Source organism: Numenius arquata, chromosome Z, assembly GCF_964106895.1.
Source record: "Numenius arquata chromosome Z, bNumArq3.hap1.1, whole genome shotgun sequence".
Classification (NCBI taxonomy): Eukaryota; Metazoa; Chordata; class Aves; order Charadriiformes; family Scolopacidae; genus Numenius; species Numenius arquata.
The window spans coordinates 44,676,239-44,694,144 of NC_133616.1; the positions used below are offsets into that span (position 1 = coordinate 44,676,239).

Here is a 17,906-nt window from a genome sequence, read left to right on the forward strand (position 1 = left end):
GATGAACTATACAGAGTAAGGTGAATACGCAGTAGAGAAGATTATTTTTATTGTAAAATGCTTATCTGAAATGAATCAGGCTTAGTATTTAAAAACCATCAAGGACAAGTGTTAATTTAACCCTGGGATGATTACACAACTAAAAATTTTAGTGATAGACAACACTATGTAAACCACAGTTCCAACTGAATCTTGTGTTTTGTTCAACTAAAAGCCCTTTAATTTTAAATTCTATATAGTAGACATACAGGCCCATTGTCTACTAGAAATCTACCACTCTAGTTACATCCCTGTAGTGCTTGAAGCCATTGAGAGTGATTGTATTCCTTTGTGCTTTTGAAGATTGCTCTTGCACAGGTTTTCAGAGCCCCTGCTGTCAGAGGTGTAAGTGCGCTTCATACACTTGTGGTCTTGTGTACGGAGAGGACAACATGGAGTTGGCCAGGGAGAAGCCCACTCAGGTTTGAGTCCTGTACAGAAATACAGCCAATAGAGAAGTCTCTGGCAGTATATTAATTACCTTGAGGATTTTGTTGTTTGGGATTTTACTAGTATCAAGTTAAAGCCATTCATTCAACTTGAATACAGTATTTCACTGTACGTTTTATACTGGTAGGATATACACTTTAACAATCACTTTTAAATTCCTGATTGTCTTAATCTCAACTATATAACTGTTTACAGATTAAGTCCTAAGAAAATGCTCCTTTTACTTGGAATATGGGTAAAATTTTGATGCTGAAACATGCCATTATTTGCAACAAACAACCTTAGTAGCCCAAGTTTACCAACACTTGTCAGAAGAGATGCTCATACCTCCTTTTCTCTCCTGCTTACAAGCATTTTTCCCTGCTTGAATACTACAGTATTGACTGTAGTAGCCCACACCAGTTAAATCTGACTTAAATGGTGAAAAAAAACAGAGTAACCAAGAAAGTCAGTGCTTTTCTTAGAAGAATTCAAGTTATATGTGGCAAGTCTATCAAAGAACTGTTTACGTATTTAGGCTTAATAGGCACCATTTGACTTGAGCTCTGCCTTTCAGTGATGACAGCTAGTACTCTCTTTACACACAAAAGAACCAACCTTCCACTGGCATATTTATGTCATCTGAAGGTACTGAAGTTGTAAACCAGTACACTGAGGAATAACACATCACGAAAGAAGTTACAAAATGAAGTGCGTTAAGAGAAAGCCAAGACGAAGTTGTATTTTCTTAAATGGAATTGCAGGTTGGGAAATTAGTCATGTCTGTCTGCTCCCACGCTGTCTCCACAGAGGTCGGTTCGCACTCATGCAGATTTCTCCAGGCATCTCGTAAACAGCTAGCGACACGCCTTGCAGACTGGACTGCACTGAAGGGTGCTTCAGTGGTAGTGGAGAGTGTTTCTGGGTTACGGCAAGTAAACTAGTTTCTAGTTTACATTCAACAAGTTACAGAAAAGACAATACAGAACATTACCACCACGATACATTGTGTATAACATAGGACTTCACAACAACTACAGCTTCACCTGTGGGAGACGCAGACGCCTGGTAAATGCATAGTCTGGTTTACCTTCCTCAGAAGTCTGGCAGAGAAGATCAGTCACTTGGAACAGCTGAGATGACTGCTGTTCTACAAGGCAAGCATTTGCCTTTCTACTCTTTAGCAGAAGATAGTGGCTGGGAGGAGTAAAGGAAGTTGTAGCACTTCGTAGCCATTTCGAATGCCTTCTGTCATGAAAAGTTCAGGAGCCTGAATTTTTACACTCCTAACTTGTGCAAGTTAGTGTTAACTGAACCATGCCGGCATACTGATCTTGTGAACAGGAGTCCAGCAAAGCTTTCAGAAAAATATTCCTCCTAATCTCTTAAGGAGAAGACAGTATTGTCGGAGTAATTTTTTTTTTCCTTAGCCTAAAAGCTAAGAACACAACCAGGACAGTGTAGGCCCAGGAAAATATATCATACTGCCTAGTATCTGAGGACTAAAAATCATCCTTTCTGAGTCTATCTACCTGCAGCAAAAATGTGCCAGAATAGGCACACGGGTAGACTGCAGCATGGACCATTCTTCACCCCTCCCATGTTTTGTCAAGGTAACTTAGCTCCTCTTGAGGTCGGCTTAAAACTCAGCTGGGGATTTCTCTACTGCATTGCTTAGGGGAGAGTTCCATCCTTGGCAGAGGACTCTTTCTCATCTACCAGCAATCCACACATACTGTTATTGTAGTAGGACTGTACAAGTTAGCCAACTTCAAAGTTACTACACTTACTGCTAGGTGGTTTCAATTTTGTAATTGATAGGAAAGAAAGAGTCATTCCAGAGGTCAAGCTGCTTAAAACAAGCCTTCTGAGATTTGAGATTACTTCTTTCACCACTGAAACAGTACTAAAACTTCACAAGAAAAAACTACTTCATTTGGGCCCTTATTGAAGCCTTGAGAAGACAATCAAAACATTCTCAGATCACTTTGCTCTCATCGTTGCTGCATTTATATGAAGAGGAGACCAAGCTGCACCATGAACCTCCTTTTTTCACAACCTCTGTCGTTCTTCACCGTGCTCATGTAAGTGGTTCTTCACATCTTCAGAGTTTTGAACTAATTAAGAAAAACGCAAAAGGTAAGAAGCCAAAGTGATTGTTTTCTAGATGAAGAACTATCTAGAACACAGCAGAATAATTTTGAAAGGACTGTTAGTTACTGTATAGTAAAGCTACAGATACTGTCCCTCCCCACCACGTTAGACAGTAGCTTCAGTGATGCTATGCAGAAAATAGGCCATGCTGTCAACATGAGGTAAAGCTCAAAAGACAGAAAGAAATTAGCTAATTAGCTAGCTATATCTGTTACAGGATACCATTCAAAATACCATCTTAAAATTTTCAGCGTGTGGTACTTTTAGGATAAAACTTTTTTACCATTTTCAATCCCTGCAAGTGCTGCTTGCTTGTCTGTTTCTGATTCAGCTTCATTCTCATCTACATTGTAATCGACACCCTTGTCCTGGTTCAGTGCTTCATGTTCCTGTTTGCCTGTAAAAATGTAAAAATTACTTAGTTTTATGCTATACCGTGAGGTCATCTGCACAAGAAACAGTTACTGTAACAATATTCCACAGAATTTACTTTGCTGCTGAATGAATTGCTGTTAGAGTATGTTTTCGTATTAGTTTTCCTTTTGAACTGTTAAATTTCAGAGCAGCTTTCGCTGTAAATCTTGTCTAAAGAGCTGAATAAGAGACAGAATGTTTGGGGATTTGGAAAATGTAATAAAATTCAGCCAGCACTCAGATGGACAGGGAGGAAAAGCATTAAACAATTTCAGAGCACAGTAAAGGACAGCCTAAGGAAGAGTAAAACCTGATACCAATGCTGAAAGCTTGACACTGGTGTTGCTTTAAATGTATTACCACCAGTGCTAAAACATATTTCAGCTTCCCCTGTTTTAGTTTGTCCACCAAACATAAAGCTGTGAGTATACCATTTTAAAAACAAACAAAAAAGAAAAAGAGTATTTTATGTGCTAACTTGACACAAAAGTGCTCTTCTGTAACAGATTTTCTTCAACCAATCATTTAAGTAATCTCAACTTTTATTGACTATCCTAAGATTTCTTTATATAGAGAGCTCAGAAGCAAATGGAACAATTATTTCTGATTTCCAAACCACTACCCTTATTTTCCAGTTAACCAGCCAGAAAAAAACATAATGGCATAGAGGTATAAGCGTATCCCAGTTAAGAGAGATCAGTCTCTGGTTCTGAACGCTCTTAAGACACGCCCTCTAATTAGTAACTGGCTGTTTTAAAAGCAGCTGTTACTGAAAGAGAGAGGATACTCAGAGAATGCAGAAGGTGGCTCCTTTGGCTATAAGGAACCTATGCGGTAAAATATGCCACTTTTGTTGAACCATCAAGCCTGAAGAACATCCTGCTAGTCTTTCTAGCTCAAAGAAACTCTGACCGTCCACAGGCTACACATGATTACTTAATTTCCGTTAAAATGGAAGCAGTTTAGGTAACTTGTATTCCCATCTCTTTGGGGGACAGCCTGCTCTGGCCAGCATCTTTTTGGAGTATTTAGAAAAATATTACTTTAGCAATGCAGATGAGATTTTATCCCTGCCAAGTTATCAATGGTGTTAACATCATTACTTATGATTCCATGGATGCATTTACTAAAAAAAGCATTAAAAGCATTTTTGTGGGCATCAATTCCTCCTCTGACTGCCATAAGGCTTCTTCTTGATTACTCTGTGCTACCAAGACTGAGTTCCTCAAGACACACAGAAGGACACCTAGATTCTGGGCAAGTTTAGGCACATCAATACTCTGCTGTTCGGTGCTGTGGAGACATGTGGTTGGTTCAGGGTCACATGTGGTAAGTGCCAGAAAGGGGCACCTTTGCAACATCTGATCTGCAGTTTTACAGACTCATAATAATAAACTTTAGACACCTGAAGTCTTAGGTTGAGTTTTATTCATGCTAGCTTAATTTGAAATAGGGATAAATAGCATTTGCACATTGACACTATAAAAAGACTACCTGCAAAACGTTAATATGTAGTATCTCTCTACTTATCAATGCTTTGGATGGTTAACACCTCATCTTTTCAAATGTGTCATATTCTTATAAAGCCTCACTACCAAAAAGTTTCGGGGCTAACTTCCCCAAATGCCTCATACAGCCAATGGAGAGAGAGAGAGAGAGAGAAGGCTGCTATGGCGATGCAGAAGAATTCAGCCTGGTAGCTCCATGTTGCACAAACCCAAGCCTCCATCTTTACCCATGGACTGTAGGAGACTGCTGGGAACTGACTAACCTTTTATATCTCACACTAACCTTTATGAAACCTTATACTAAGCCTGGCCATCTGCCACCCCTGTTGCAGAAATTGTGCCCTATTCCACACTTTTATTTTGTTACTGATCTTAAAAATATGTGACGTGTTACCAACCAGCCTTTCCGGGGGGCGAGTCATCCTCCTTAGCATCAAAATTTACTAGCTGCTCCCTCTCAACTTCCTCACTCTCAGCCTGCTCTGCTGCTGGCTGTAACGCATCTTGCCCAGCTACTTGTTTTTCATCTTCAGAGGGATTCAGCTTTTTCTCTGACTCGGGCAGTATCTCCTTGTAACCTGCAGCAGCCTTGAGTGAATCCTGTGGGTTTTTCAGTTGACTAGAAAGCTTCTCTTCTGCCTTAGGCTCCTGTTTTCTGATGTCAGCTGGGTCGTTTATTCTTTCTGTAAACAATAAAAATTATTCTCAGTAAAAACCCTAATGCCTTTCAGTGGTGGCACAAGTTAAAAACCTTTAATAAGTACTGTTTTATCTTTCTCATTCAATTCTTGTTTTTCCTCTGAAAGAACATCTTTTAACCACATCAGTTCCAAAGATAAAAAGAAAACAACCCATTATTTCCTACCGGGAGCAGCAAAAGGATGAGACATTGTTTACTGTCAACAGATTCACACTTCTACCTACTTAAAATGTTGATATGTGCAGTTAAAAAACTGGGCAGGTGAAACAGAGCAGTTTAAATTGCAGTGTCCCATAAAAGCATCAGGTTTGCGTGTGTGACGTTTCATTACTAACAATAAAACATGCGGTGTTCAAGAGTAGCTCAGGACAAAGCGGTCACATGGGCAGATCTGCAAGTAAATCCAGGCTTTTAATACTTTTAAATATGAAGAGGAAGTGCATGAGAGCTATTTCTTTTAGCAGATATTACCATATCTTTTTTGTGTATCTGTATTTTTAACCAAAAAAAATCATGATAAAATTTCCCTGAATAAACTATACATAGATGTTGTCTTCAATTGCTAGCTCTCTAAAATGAGTTGCACGCTCCCGAGATTGTAATTTAAGATAGCACGTAAGAATTATGAAATAGGCCAACTGAAGTTCTATCACACACAGTACTACACGAGACTGATGCACAAGGATACATCCATTCAAATTAATAGTTTCTGAGAGTTTAGAGCCAAAAGCAACCATTAGGTTTACTAATCTGTTCTGCGTATCATATCTCTTACTTGCATCTTGCTCAGGGACCAACACATGGAAAGCATGGATATGTGTTTGTGTAAAGCCTAACTTTCAGCTGTTTTATAGGGTTGAGTAGCAGGCTACGTGTGTCAAACTTATTAACAAAGCAAATTTTAAAGATGCTTGAAAATCATTGCTTCCAATAGCATGGTATTTTCTCCATATTAAATGAGGAATATGACTCCAGAATTGTAAATACTCGTATTTTCCTTTGCATGCAACATGTCAATTACAACAAAACTGAAACAGTAGAAATGCCAATAATGACACCTATCCACAGCTGAAAAATTTATTGAAGTTCAGTCTACTGGTGTTGCTTTTTCTGTCTTAATCTTGTGTACAATAAATGTTTTTCAAATGTTCAATTAAACTACAAACATTCTTCACCAGTTGCTAGCAAGAGTGATTTCCATCTCACCTTTAGCCTGCAGCAAGTCTGTCTTTTTTACTGTAGGTACTGCTTTAGGTACATCTTCATCGGGTTTCTGCTGTTCCAAGTCAGCCTGCTTGAACTCGGTTTGCTTCATGGCTGGCAGTTGAATATTGACCTATAAAGCGAGTGTACACAGATAAGCATTGGTCTATGTAACTACTCCTGGATTTAGAAAGAGAAGTGGAAGTTAGATAAGAGTACAGTAGGGGGAAAAAAGTCCTAATACGCTCAGAAATATTTGGACTGAAATTTTTATTGGTGATGGAAGTACCATACAAGCTTGAACATAAAGTGATGTTTCTATTTAACAGCACAACACATAAGAAGAATTTAACACACCTTCTTTAATCTAATTACAGCTAATGATGAGGTTACTGCTTTTGCTTAGTGTTTCACAAGAAACACTACCTGTTATTTTCTGAGGGTCACAGAACTGTAACACCACACACTTCTCCACTGTTGCCCTGCTACTCTGTCAGGGTCAGCAGAGAAAAAAACCAGATGGCGTCAACTACTGCTAGTAATCTACAGAGACAGGTAAACTGAGTTTAATTACGCAAGCCTGTACAGAACTAGTCTAAAACGATGTTGAATGCAGAATTAAGAGAAGAAAAATGTAAATTGACCAACTAGACAACAGTATCTGTTTAACATGATGGAGCTTACTTAAGAATGTATTAAAAACTGGTACTAGACTGCTCTCAGCATTTAACCTGCTTAAAGATGAATGGCTAAGATGTACACCACCTTGAAGATCTTCCAATTTAGCGAATAAAATTCTATGTACAACTTTTACACCTATTGGCGTTTAATTGGCTGAGAGCTGTGTCAATTCAGTTCACACAAACACTGAACATGAAATGTGCCTGGAGCCCGTGCTGCGCTTTACCAGCTTCGGCACCAAAACCCACACTATTATGAAACTGTTTGTTCTGTAGGGATTTTTTTGTTGGGGTTTGGTTTTGTTTAAAGAAAATCAAAAGACACAGAGAAAGAAGCAGCACACAGGCATTCAGAGACATAAAGCTTTTCATACGTAGTACTATACAAATGAACAGGCACCCTTATGGTATCGGAAGTCATACAGTCAGCAGAAAGCCTTTTGTTACGATTGTTGCTCAGACTGTAGCTACCTGTTGTTCTAAGCAGGTCAATAAAACACTAGGTTGTCAAGTATTCATACAGTCATTTGGAAAAACATCTGCAAGAGAAGTGGTTAAATAACCAAGAAGCCAAAATCACAGATTTGTAGGATATGATCACTTGGCTGCTTTGAAAATGTTTAAGCTCAGTCAAAGCCAGGCAGAACTAAAGACCTTGTTGAGTCAACACCATGAAGTCCAACATTAACAACAATTAATATAACATCAACTCTTATGAAAGCTTGAGAAGCAAGTATTACCACAGCATATTTGGTTATTGCAGTACGGATATTCAGAATAACTTAATCTTCCTTCAGTCATTAAAACAAAAATGCTGTATTGAAAAAAATTTCTGTTTTCTAAGTAATTCAGCCTCTTGAGGTCACTCTCTACAGTAGAAATCATCAGAAACTGAACATAAGACCATTTTTCACTTTATGCTGGGCATGAGTTCTTCTGTAAAAATACTAAACCTGCACATAATAGCAAGAAATTACCTCTTCATTAAACATGCAAACTTATATTATATTATCTTAAATTTCAAGCTCAGTAATTTTTAATTATAGTGTCAAATAAATTAAAAGTGTCTATGCTGAAAAATTTTTAAGTTGAAGTGGGTGGATGAAAAGGTAGTAATTGGAACATGTTGTATACTCCTCAACTGAGAATTATACATTATTCCTTAAAACACAGAGCTGTAAGAAAAGCTGTATACTTACTAATCGTCCAAAACTCCATTTTCTTTCTCTGCTTTATTTTAACTCTGACTTTTCTATTACCTAAGCATCTACATCTTACAAACAGGAATTAGTCCAGGTAAAAACTCTGGCTAAAAATGTATATAGATTTCTTCAGTGTTGCTTTGCACTAACAATAAATAACAGCTTTTGTACAAGCAAAACGTTGCAGTCCTTGGGCAAACAAAAAACTGAGAAAGTTACAGCTTGACATAAGAAACACTGTCACAGGTACTAGGAAACATAAGCAGACAAAATTTATTTAGGCTGTAGCTGCATTAGTGGTTATCTCATCTGGGACCATCCTACCTCTACATTAAAAGGAGAACAGGTAACTTGCCCTGCTTAACCTACTGCCTGCTTTGAGTTAAGATTGCCTCCAGCTCTGGGACTTGCTTCAGGAGACTGAAATTGTCCCTGCAGAGGGGCTTCAGCCAAGCTCTTCAGGTTCCTTCTTGGACGATTTCCCTTCCAAACTGCAAATGGTAAAATAAACAACAAATCCCAAACCGCAAAACAAAACAAAAAGCATCTGGTGCAAATAATTGTAATGAAAATCTGCTGCAAAGCCACACAAGAAATTAAGTTGACCACCTCTCTAGTATGGTGTTTCCCGCGTCAACTTTCCAAATAGTATTTTGCATTCTGACACTAAACATCGTTTGACAAACAAATGTATTGCCTCCAAATGATGGGCTTTTTTATTTACTTATTATTATATATTTACTACTAGTATTATTACTGTTTATTTACTTGACATTGTTGATAGAAATTATTGACAAATAAGAGATTTCACTTTTTTTTCTTTTTTTTTTTTAAAAAGGGGTAACTGGCCAGCATTTCCTGTCTCTAATGCTTCATTCACCATGCAGTTGTCATACAATACAGGTTCCCAGGAAAAAAAGTGACAAAACTTCAGCAGTTTTCTCTCCCACCGTTTCACATGAAGGACTGGACACAGACTGGAACCATTACCTGAAGGGGTCTCGGGGCAGATTTTTCAGCCATCTTCTCCCACCCATTTCCAGCTATTTGCAAAACCCGGCTTCAATCCTCACTGCTTTACCCTTTCCCCTTCTGAAGTCATCATTTCCTAGCCAGAGAAAAAGGCATATACCACCAAACCCCTACTGCCTTTGCAATAAGAGTTGGACACCCAGGTATGGGGGAAAGGCCCCATTGCAATGAGATGTCAAGAATGTAACATCTGTAACTGGTGTTCATAGTCCTGAAAAAAGGGCTACTTCAGTACATAGAAATAAATTAGCTGCCTTCTCACCCAGGAGCTTCATTGTGCATTTCCAGGGTCATCTGTATCAAGCTTAACTGATCAAGTCCTGTCCCTGTGCGAATCCTGCTTCACTGAAGAAGCATCCATAATTCACATGCCAAGACAACACGATGACCTGAAATTTCCTTTTCTCAGGATTTCCTCCCACAGTCTGTACCCCAGGAAGAAAGAGTCAGCTGGCACACAGCCCCCCTGTGTGCCAAGCTTGCCACATCCTAGTGAGCCTTCTCGTGTCATGTACAGCAATGCCTTTTGTGGTTCTCTGACTTGGAGTATCCAAAAGCAAACAGGTAAGACATTTGATTCTCCCCTCACTCCTACAGTAAAAGGCTGACATTGGGATTTCTGTGAAAATTCATAGCTGATGGCTAAAGACCCTTGGACTACAATATCATAGTCAGGCTTGCTGCCACTCTGACATGACTCACAAATTATGCTCATCTTCAACAGACACCTTCAACACGCAAAGCAACGATGTCCTTTAACAAAGTCAAAAGGAGCTGTGAACCAAAGCTCAGCAGTGTAAATATTCTTTAATGGGCTCTGCATCACTGCCAGCATCACCTCTCAAATTCTGCCCGCCTCAGAGACAGTGATTTGGAGCCTTCTGCAGGACCTCTGCCTGTTCTGTCCTTGGAATCACTCAATTTCCTATAGATCTCAAACATTCAATAAATGTGAAGGAAAGTAGTGCAAATTTAATGAGATGGGCTAATGTTACTTGGGAGCAGCAGAAAGGTGGAAAATCCCTTAAGAATTACAAAGAAAAAGATTTTTAAGAAATTACCCAAGCCATACCTGGCTTTTTTTTTTTGATTCTTCTGAGTCTTTGTTTTCTTTGAGTTGTGGTACATCACTACCCTTTTTTGTAAGCTCATCTATCCTTTCTTCACATTGTTCTTTTAATTCTTTCATCTGGCTGATGCACTGTGACCTGGAAAAAACACAAACAAGTGAGCAGTTGTTAACTTTCATCCACACTCTTCTAAAACTTCTGTAAAATGAGTTATTCCTTTTTTTTTCCCCATTATATTATTTTCTTAATTCTATTACCTGTTCTTACATTTGAGAATTCAGTAGGACAAACCAGTGGTGCAGTCAGTCCAATTTCTACCCAAAGTTGTTAATTTAAACTGCTTTTGTTAGACCAGCTTAACAAGCTACATGAATTTTCTTGTCTTCTACTGACCAGTCAATTTCAGTTAAATCAAAATCAATTTTGATCCTTGAAGCATTTCTAGTATGGTAACAGAAATGTGCATTAGGATTTTAGCTAGGAAGTGAAAACAGCAAGGTACTAGTTGAAATAAAACCCAGGTGTAAGCTACTGTTAGCAAACTAAACATCCTTTCTCAGTATTTCACCAAAGTGCAGTGCTGCAAGACGTAACAAAAGATACGTTAGAGAAATGGAGTTCATCGGTAGTTATTTTAAGTTCCAAAAAGGAGTTATTTCCTAAACATGCAAGTACTGTATATCTTTTATATACTTTTAATAGTTACACAGTGCCATTAGTGCCTCAAAGTTCGTGACACCAGGGGCCTGCCTGTCCCTTACAGCTCCGTAACCTCTAGGCAAGCCCTTGGCTGTTGTGGCAGTGTTTTTCCTGAAGGTGCCAGTGCTTTCCCCTTTTGTGGTTGTGCTGAGGATCCTGTGCAAACTCCAGGAGTGTTGTCCAGCTGGGTTCCTCAGGGAAAGTGGCTGTCACCAGGGCAGGATCACCCTTTTTTCTCACTCTCTTCATAACCTGGTTTTGTAACTTTTGGTTTATATTAGAGGAAGAATAAGACCTAGTGAGTAACAAAGCACATAAGCATTACCCTGTAACACACATGTAGGAGGCTTAGAAACCAGTCATCATATGACCCCAGGTATGCTTTCGTGCCACCGTGAGCAGGAACAAGCAATAGTGGTTTTGAGTGAATCCTGATGAGAAGTGCATCATGCTAGAGGAAAATGTGGTGGAAAATCATCATGGCTGTCAGCACCCACTGCACTGGAGCATGTCCAAGGAACAGGCTTGTCTGAGGGCCATACTGTTTCTCTTCCCTGCTGGCCCCAGTGGCAAAGGAGTTTGTTGGGGTTTTTTAACCCTGTTTTCCTTTCTCTCGCTCTCCTTTTTTTTTTCCACTCTAAGGTAACTTTGAGTTCAATGTCTACCATCAGCTACAGACCCTGCAAATGCATCTTTTTGCATGCAAAACCTCTCTCAGCATCCTTTGTACAACAACATGGTCAACATTCCCCAAGTTTTAGCTTCCCCTCACTAAGACAGAAGGGGGACAAATTTCTTCTGAGCTTGGCTCTGGCAGAGTGTTAATACCCCCATTCCAAAGCAATACTGCTTTGGAAATTTTGCTACTTGTAAAAAGGCTGATAACTAGTTTGGTATTTGCAGCCCTGACAAGTGTAAAGAGTGTGAGTGCATGAGTAATCTTTTTTTGGCAGGGGTAAAAGGAGCTGATGATACATGCTCCTGGAGGACAAAGATGCTCTGTTTCTCATGGTGGGGGTGGCAAACCCAGCAGCCCAGGAAGAGGGAGACTGCATGTGTGTTCCTGTGCCCACAGAGCACACCTGTATGTGGCGAGGTATGCAGGTTAACACAGACACACAAAGCACTTGCACGGGCAGGAGCACCATCAGTAGAGCCTCATCCCGCTCTCCTGAGGGCTGAGGTCTGCTCGTGAACATACGTCCACATACTGGTATTGGCTGGTGGCAGTCCCTGCACCACCCATGTGCAGCCCTCACACCCCAGACTGACTCCAGCTGCTGCACTCGCACCCCCTGCAGGCACATACACACACTGAACAGAGAGTCTCTCTCTCAGGAAAGAGTTAGAAAGACATTTAATAAAAATGGGACAGACTCTGCTGATCAAGGCCAGATGAGCTCACTGACCAGAAACGTGTTTACATGCAACTGACTGTGTTTATCCCCTTATGTCTCTCTTTTCTAGTGCTCATTCCTGCCAGAGATCCATCCCTTTCCTTGCCTTTGGTCCCATAATAAGTCTTGTGCAATCCTGACATGTTCTACCCCTGCCTCCCATAATGCACCCCCCATCCTGGGCAGGAAACACTTTGGTCCTATTGACTCATCTTGCTGGGTTTCACAGCTGGATGCGGGGGCAGAGGCTGACCTGAGGCAGCCCTGGGGCTGTGGAGTGGTCTGGGCAGGGTGTCCCTTCGTCTGAGTCTGTAGTTTAGGGTCCCCTCTGCGCTCCTTTAGGCTCATGCAGGTGGGCATTGGATGGGTTGATGGCTCCAGTGATGGGCCTGGGAGCAGCTGGGGAGGCTATTACTTAGGATGTGGTGTGTGTGCACAGGTGAGCTCTTTATCACAGAAACTAGCTGTATTTAATCTTGGGAGAGAGAAAACACGCCACAGAGACTGAATTTAAGAGCACTGTTTTGCACATTTTAAGGATGTCATGTCGATGTGATAAGGTGGAGAAACTAGTGTTGTTCTTGTGCTTCAGAAGTTGTTATATGCATGAGCAGAGTATTCAAATGTCCAGAAATCTCTTTTACATGAAGGGAATTCCTTCACAGATCTAAATTAAAAATGATGAGGATTAGTCACAGATATTAAATGAACTTTAGTTTTATGTGCAGTGTGGGATGAAAGAGCATTTGCGAAAGGTTGCTGTATATCCAGTGTTAGCTTGTCTGTGTACTGCATCTTTCTGAAGCTCACAAACTGAGGGGCGGGCAATTCTGATGTCCATTTATTTCCTAGAAATTAGTGAATGTGGGCATAACTCAAGCCTATCTTGTTTTATTGTCTCTGATGTTCAACTTAGGAATCACTGCTTATTTTGATCACTCTTCTGCATATTAGCATTAGCAAAATCAGATGTTACAGTAATGTCTAGTCAAGAAGAAATGGTAATAAAGGTAATTAATTTGTCAGTTCATAAAGTTAATTAATTTGCCAGTTTATACCATATCTATCTGCCATTGTTCCTTTCTAGGTGTGAACTACAGGACAGACTTCTTGATTTTAAAAACTGAGGGTAGAGGAAGATGAAAGTGCAATAAAAACAAGTGACTTGCTGTCATAGAACACGTCCTGAGAACTCCTCTGGATTGGGTAGTAGTTTATTTGCAGTTTGAAAAACTGGAACTTGCCCATCTGAACCAGCTGCTTTTTAACCAGCTGTGTTATTCAGCAAATCTAGTAAAAAAAGCATAGTTCCTTGACTGAGATAAGTGCTTTTATGGAGTCACACGGAAAGACTGCAGGAAACAGTGCACCTGTCTCAGGACCAACTAGTCCTCATTCAGCTAGCACAGGGCTGAATTATCATGCCTGTCTCTACATCTAACCCGATGGAAGCAAACCCATCTTCATCGCTGTAATTTGTTCAGCTCTTCACCTTGAGCCAGCCATGACCCTGGAGCTGCACCCTCTGGATCCAACCTTCTTCTGTTAAACGAAGAGGGAATCTTTACAGTACACTCTCATGATGCTGTGTCGGTGATTTCCTCAAGAAAGCTGTACTTGAAAACGTTGCACCAGACATAGGCAACAAACCTGAGTTTTCAGAAACCAGACTCACTACGTTTGCCTTTGTTTCACTTTCGTGCATGTGTATATCAATCCACTGTTTCAAGGATGTACCTCTCATGTGGAGCACAACTGTAGAGCACACACATACACCTAACAAGAAAGATGCTGGCAAATACATACTTTATAACTAGCCAAGAATTATCAGCAGAAGTCCAGGAGTCCCAGTTCTGTCATCTAACTAAACAGCAAAGAGATGGTGCTTAACAACCGTGGTATGTAACAAACTTAGTGGCTTAATAAACGGTTGGTACAAACTTAAGTCTCCAACTTCCTTCTACTTTGCTGTTAGAAGACCTAAATAATTAGAAATCCTCTAATACAATCCATTTGGGTCATCATTATTAAATGACCAATAATGCCTAAAAAAAGAGTATACAACCAATTCGTAATCAGTAAGTACCCCAGAAGCACTAATACTAATTAATTCTTAAGCAGGAGGGAAAAAAAATGAAAAAAGGTATTTCAAGTTTGGCCTGCAGAATTCAAGTTCTTTAATTGCCATGTCAAGCTTTTACTCATAATTCCTACAAAATCTGGCTAAGCAGTGGCTGCTAGAAAAATGCATATCACTACAGCAATTATGTTCTTGATGGAAAATCATTATGACAACATGCAAACAGCAAATTCTGTTGGTTTTCTGTATCTATGCACCAGAGGGAAGATACAATAAAATATGAAGACAGGTAGGGGGAACAAGAATGTTACTGAACAGAAAGAACCCAGGAAAAATTTCTAGAAATACCAGAAATGTGTATTTAGTGTAAGGATATTGATAGGCACTTGTCTTCAATTAACCATGCCTTATAATTCAGTAGGAGTTCTCAACAAAATCCTGACCAGGCATGAACTGTAATACAGAACATATGGCTCTGACCATAACTGTACCAGAAATTTTCTGAGACCTCTGGCAGCTCAATGAGGTACAGCTTCTCATTGGTACTCCCATATCTTAATTCTTAAACTTCTTCAGAGTTTAGCCTCTGTGTTTCAATTTTTGCCCCAACTCTTAAATGTGAATATTGCTACCTTTCTCCTCCTGCAATGGAAGGAACACCAGGAACTGTGGGAGAAGTCTGTGGATACTGAGACGCTAAGCACTGCAAAGTCTACGTTCTTCTCCAAGATCAACTGTGAGCAATTTTAGAAGGCATGTCAGGTGTTACTTTCTCCTTAAAACTGTAAGTTGACTAATTACATTAGCTATCACAAGAATACTCTGGGTTATAAACAAGTCACCTACAACCAAAGCCATCTTGTAGAAAGAACATACTTACAGGTCATATGAGAACTTCTTCTGAAGGCTAGTCTGGTTCTTCTGAAACCAGTAAACATCCAGCTGTAGCTTTCCATATTCTGTCTGTAACTCTTTCAAGTGTTCTGACCAGAACAGGATTAAAACATATATTAAAGTAGACACACAAAAATATACCTACATATAGTACAACAGAAGTGTCAAGTAAGAGACAGTAAGCATGCTCACTTCATCTGTCATGCTTACTAAGTTTTTTATAGAATAATAGTTGAATAGTTTGTATAATAGTTGAATTCATTCATCAAAGATGCACAGGATTGAGTAAGGATAGCCTTTCAGCCTAACATATTAACAAAAATGGTGTAACAGATTTTTGACCTCCTTTTCTTCACGAGGAATACTCCAACTTGTTTGCAAACCCTTGCTCTGCTAGGTTTCATCCCAGGAAATCTTTAGGTCTATGAAATATTAACCAGAAAATAGTATGAAATGGCATTCAGGTATATTAGCCATCTAATGACAAGCTTACAATGCTCCTCCGAATAATACACAATTTACAGTTATGTTCCTCAAAAACAGGCATCTATGATTTAGAGTTTTCTTCCTAATAGAAAGCTTTGTGTGAGGGCATCAGAAGAAGGCACCATAACTTATTTACTTGTTTATAGAACTTAGGATCCATTCCCCAGGCTTCCCGAGGAATAAATTGCTAACAATAATTTTGAAGTACCAATACGATAGAAATGAATTAGACCAAGTTTTCTTATTAAATACAGGAGTTTGTGAATTCCCTTCGTGCTAAAATGCATAACCCAAAAACCCCAGGGAGAAACGCGAGAATACGCTGCAAAAGGTAGAATAAAGAATAAATATAACAACAATACACATAGAAGCTAGTTTTATTCCATATTATTTTATATCGTAAGGGTCAGGAGCCCTACATCAAGCACCACACAGACAAATCCTTCAACTGTTGAGGGAGATCAGTCTGACATTTCACTGAACTGGAACTTTGCAGATGCAGGATCTAAGTTACTGCAGCTCCTGCACCATCCCCATGACTTGAAGAAAGGCAGCATTCTCAGAAGGCTCCAGAATAATGCAAGTTTTAAAAACAGGGGGCCTGAAAACTAGTATGAGAGAGCTACAGAAGGCTATTCCAACATACCTCGTAGATTCTGGATCAATCGTTCATTTACTGTGATGTTACTCATCAGCACTGCCTGGAAGGAGCAAAACAGAAAACAGTGCTTTAATTGCAAAGGAGCTGTGTTACCATTAATACTATAAACATCACCAACAAAAGCACTTGTTAAAAGATCTTTTCTTTGTGAAGTGCTGGGTTACAGCCAAACAAAAAATTTAGCTCCTCTAGAGAGTTACTACTGCAAACAACAAACACTCATTTTAACCCAGATTTCCCAGTAAATGGGGGAGAAGATATTACTGCACTTAAATAAAAAGAGGAGGAATTTAAGGAGTCCGCTACTAAAATAGCTGTCTGCTTTATTCTGGTTTAATCTCACAACTGCAATCACAGCCAGATTTACTGTATCTATCACTTGAAGGAATAATACAGTGTACCACAGCTCGCTATCAACTATGCTCTCACCAGGCAATCAATACACCTGCATTCAGGCATGCAAGGATGAGCTACAAAAGCATTAGTTGTAGAGCATAAAGGAACTCAACGAAAGCAACGTGAAGCCCTTGTATGTATCGCTTTTCTAACTATCCTGTCCCTCTGTCCCTCTCTTTGATAGGAAAGTGCTGGAGTGACTTTCTTCCATTCCCTCACTTTGCCCTCTCTCTCGTTCTGAAGTGGGAGTCAACACAAGAGCATGTTCTGTCCGTTCTTTCATCAATCTACCAATGCATATATATACATGCCCCAAAACACCTGAATATTGACAGAACTAAGACAAGTGTAAAGGAAATTAATTCCTGTGAGCCAGATGTCAGGATAACTCGGATCCATATTTAACATTTTGAAAGTCTGGTGCAGAAGAGTCTCTTAAGACTACAAAATGACGAGATCCACTGACCCTTCAGAAACCATCCAGCCCAGTCTTAGGAGCATATTTCCTACGCTTCACTGCCAGTTTCCTTCTTACCCTTCTCCCAGGAAACCCCAGTGTTCTGCAGGGTGTCCCAGGTCAGGATACATCAAGTCCCCACTTTCCTGAAGTTTCTGCTCAAGTACTGATGTTTTCTTAAGTCCAAAGTGCAAAGAAATAAATGCATCCATTCTGTCTGCCCAAGTCACCCTGAAACGCTGACAATGCCGTCAGTGCCTTTTTTCACAAAGGCTAGAGTAGTAAGTGCAGCTTGATGAGGAAAAGCAACACTTTCAATCACAGTGGGACAGCACATAGCAGGGGGACGGATTTGGCTTTTGTTGACCATTTAAGGAGTCGCAGTTCAAAGAGGCAATCATTCAT

The 17,906-nt window shown here is 39.8% G+C and overlaps 1 protein-coding gene across 1 annotated transcript in view; it reads right to left on the reverse strand.

Annotated features, from left to right (window-relative positions):
* Positions 1 to 27: 27 nt before the first annotated feature.
* Positions 28 to 17,906, reverse strand: part of GOLM1 (golgi membrane protein 1) — a 28,001-nt gene continuing 10,122 nt past the window's right edge. Inside the window, exons 3-9 of the mRNA XM_074166559.1 lie at positions 16,634 to 16,688; positions 15,488 to 15,590; positions 10,434 to 10,569; positions 6,451 to 6,580; positions 4,943 to 5,227; positions 2,906 to 3,019; positions 28 to 2,585 (exon numbers count right to left, since the gene is read on the reverse strand). Coding sequence (XP_074022660.1) covers positions 2,521 to 2,585; positions 2,906 to 3,019; positions 4,943 to 5,227; positions 6,451 to 6,580; positions 10,434 to 10,569; positions 15,488 to 15,590; positions 16,634 to 16,688 — 888 coding nt within the window. The 3' untranslated portion in view covers positions 28 to 2,520. The remainder of the gene's footprint in view (positions 2,586 to 2,905; positions 3,020 to 4,942; positions 5,228 to 6,450; positions 6,581 to 10,433; positions 10,570 to 15,487; positions 15,591 to 16,633; positions 16,689 to 17,906) is intronic.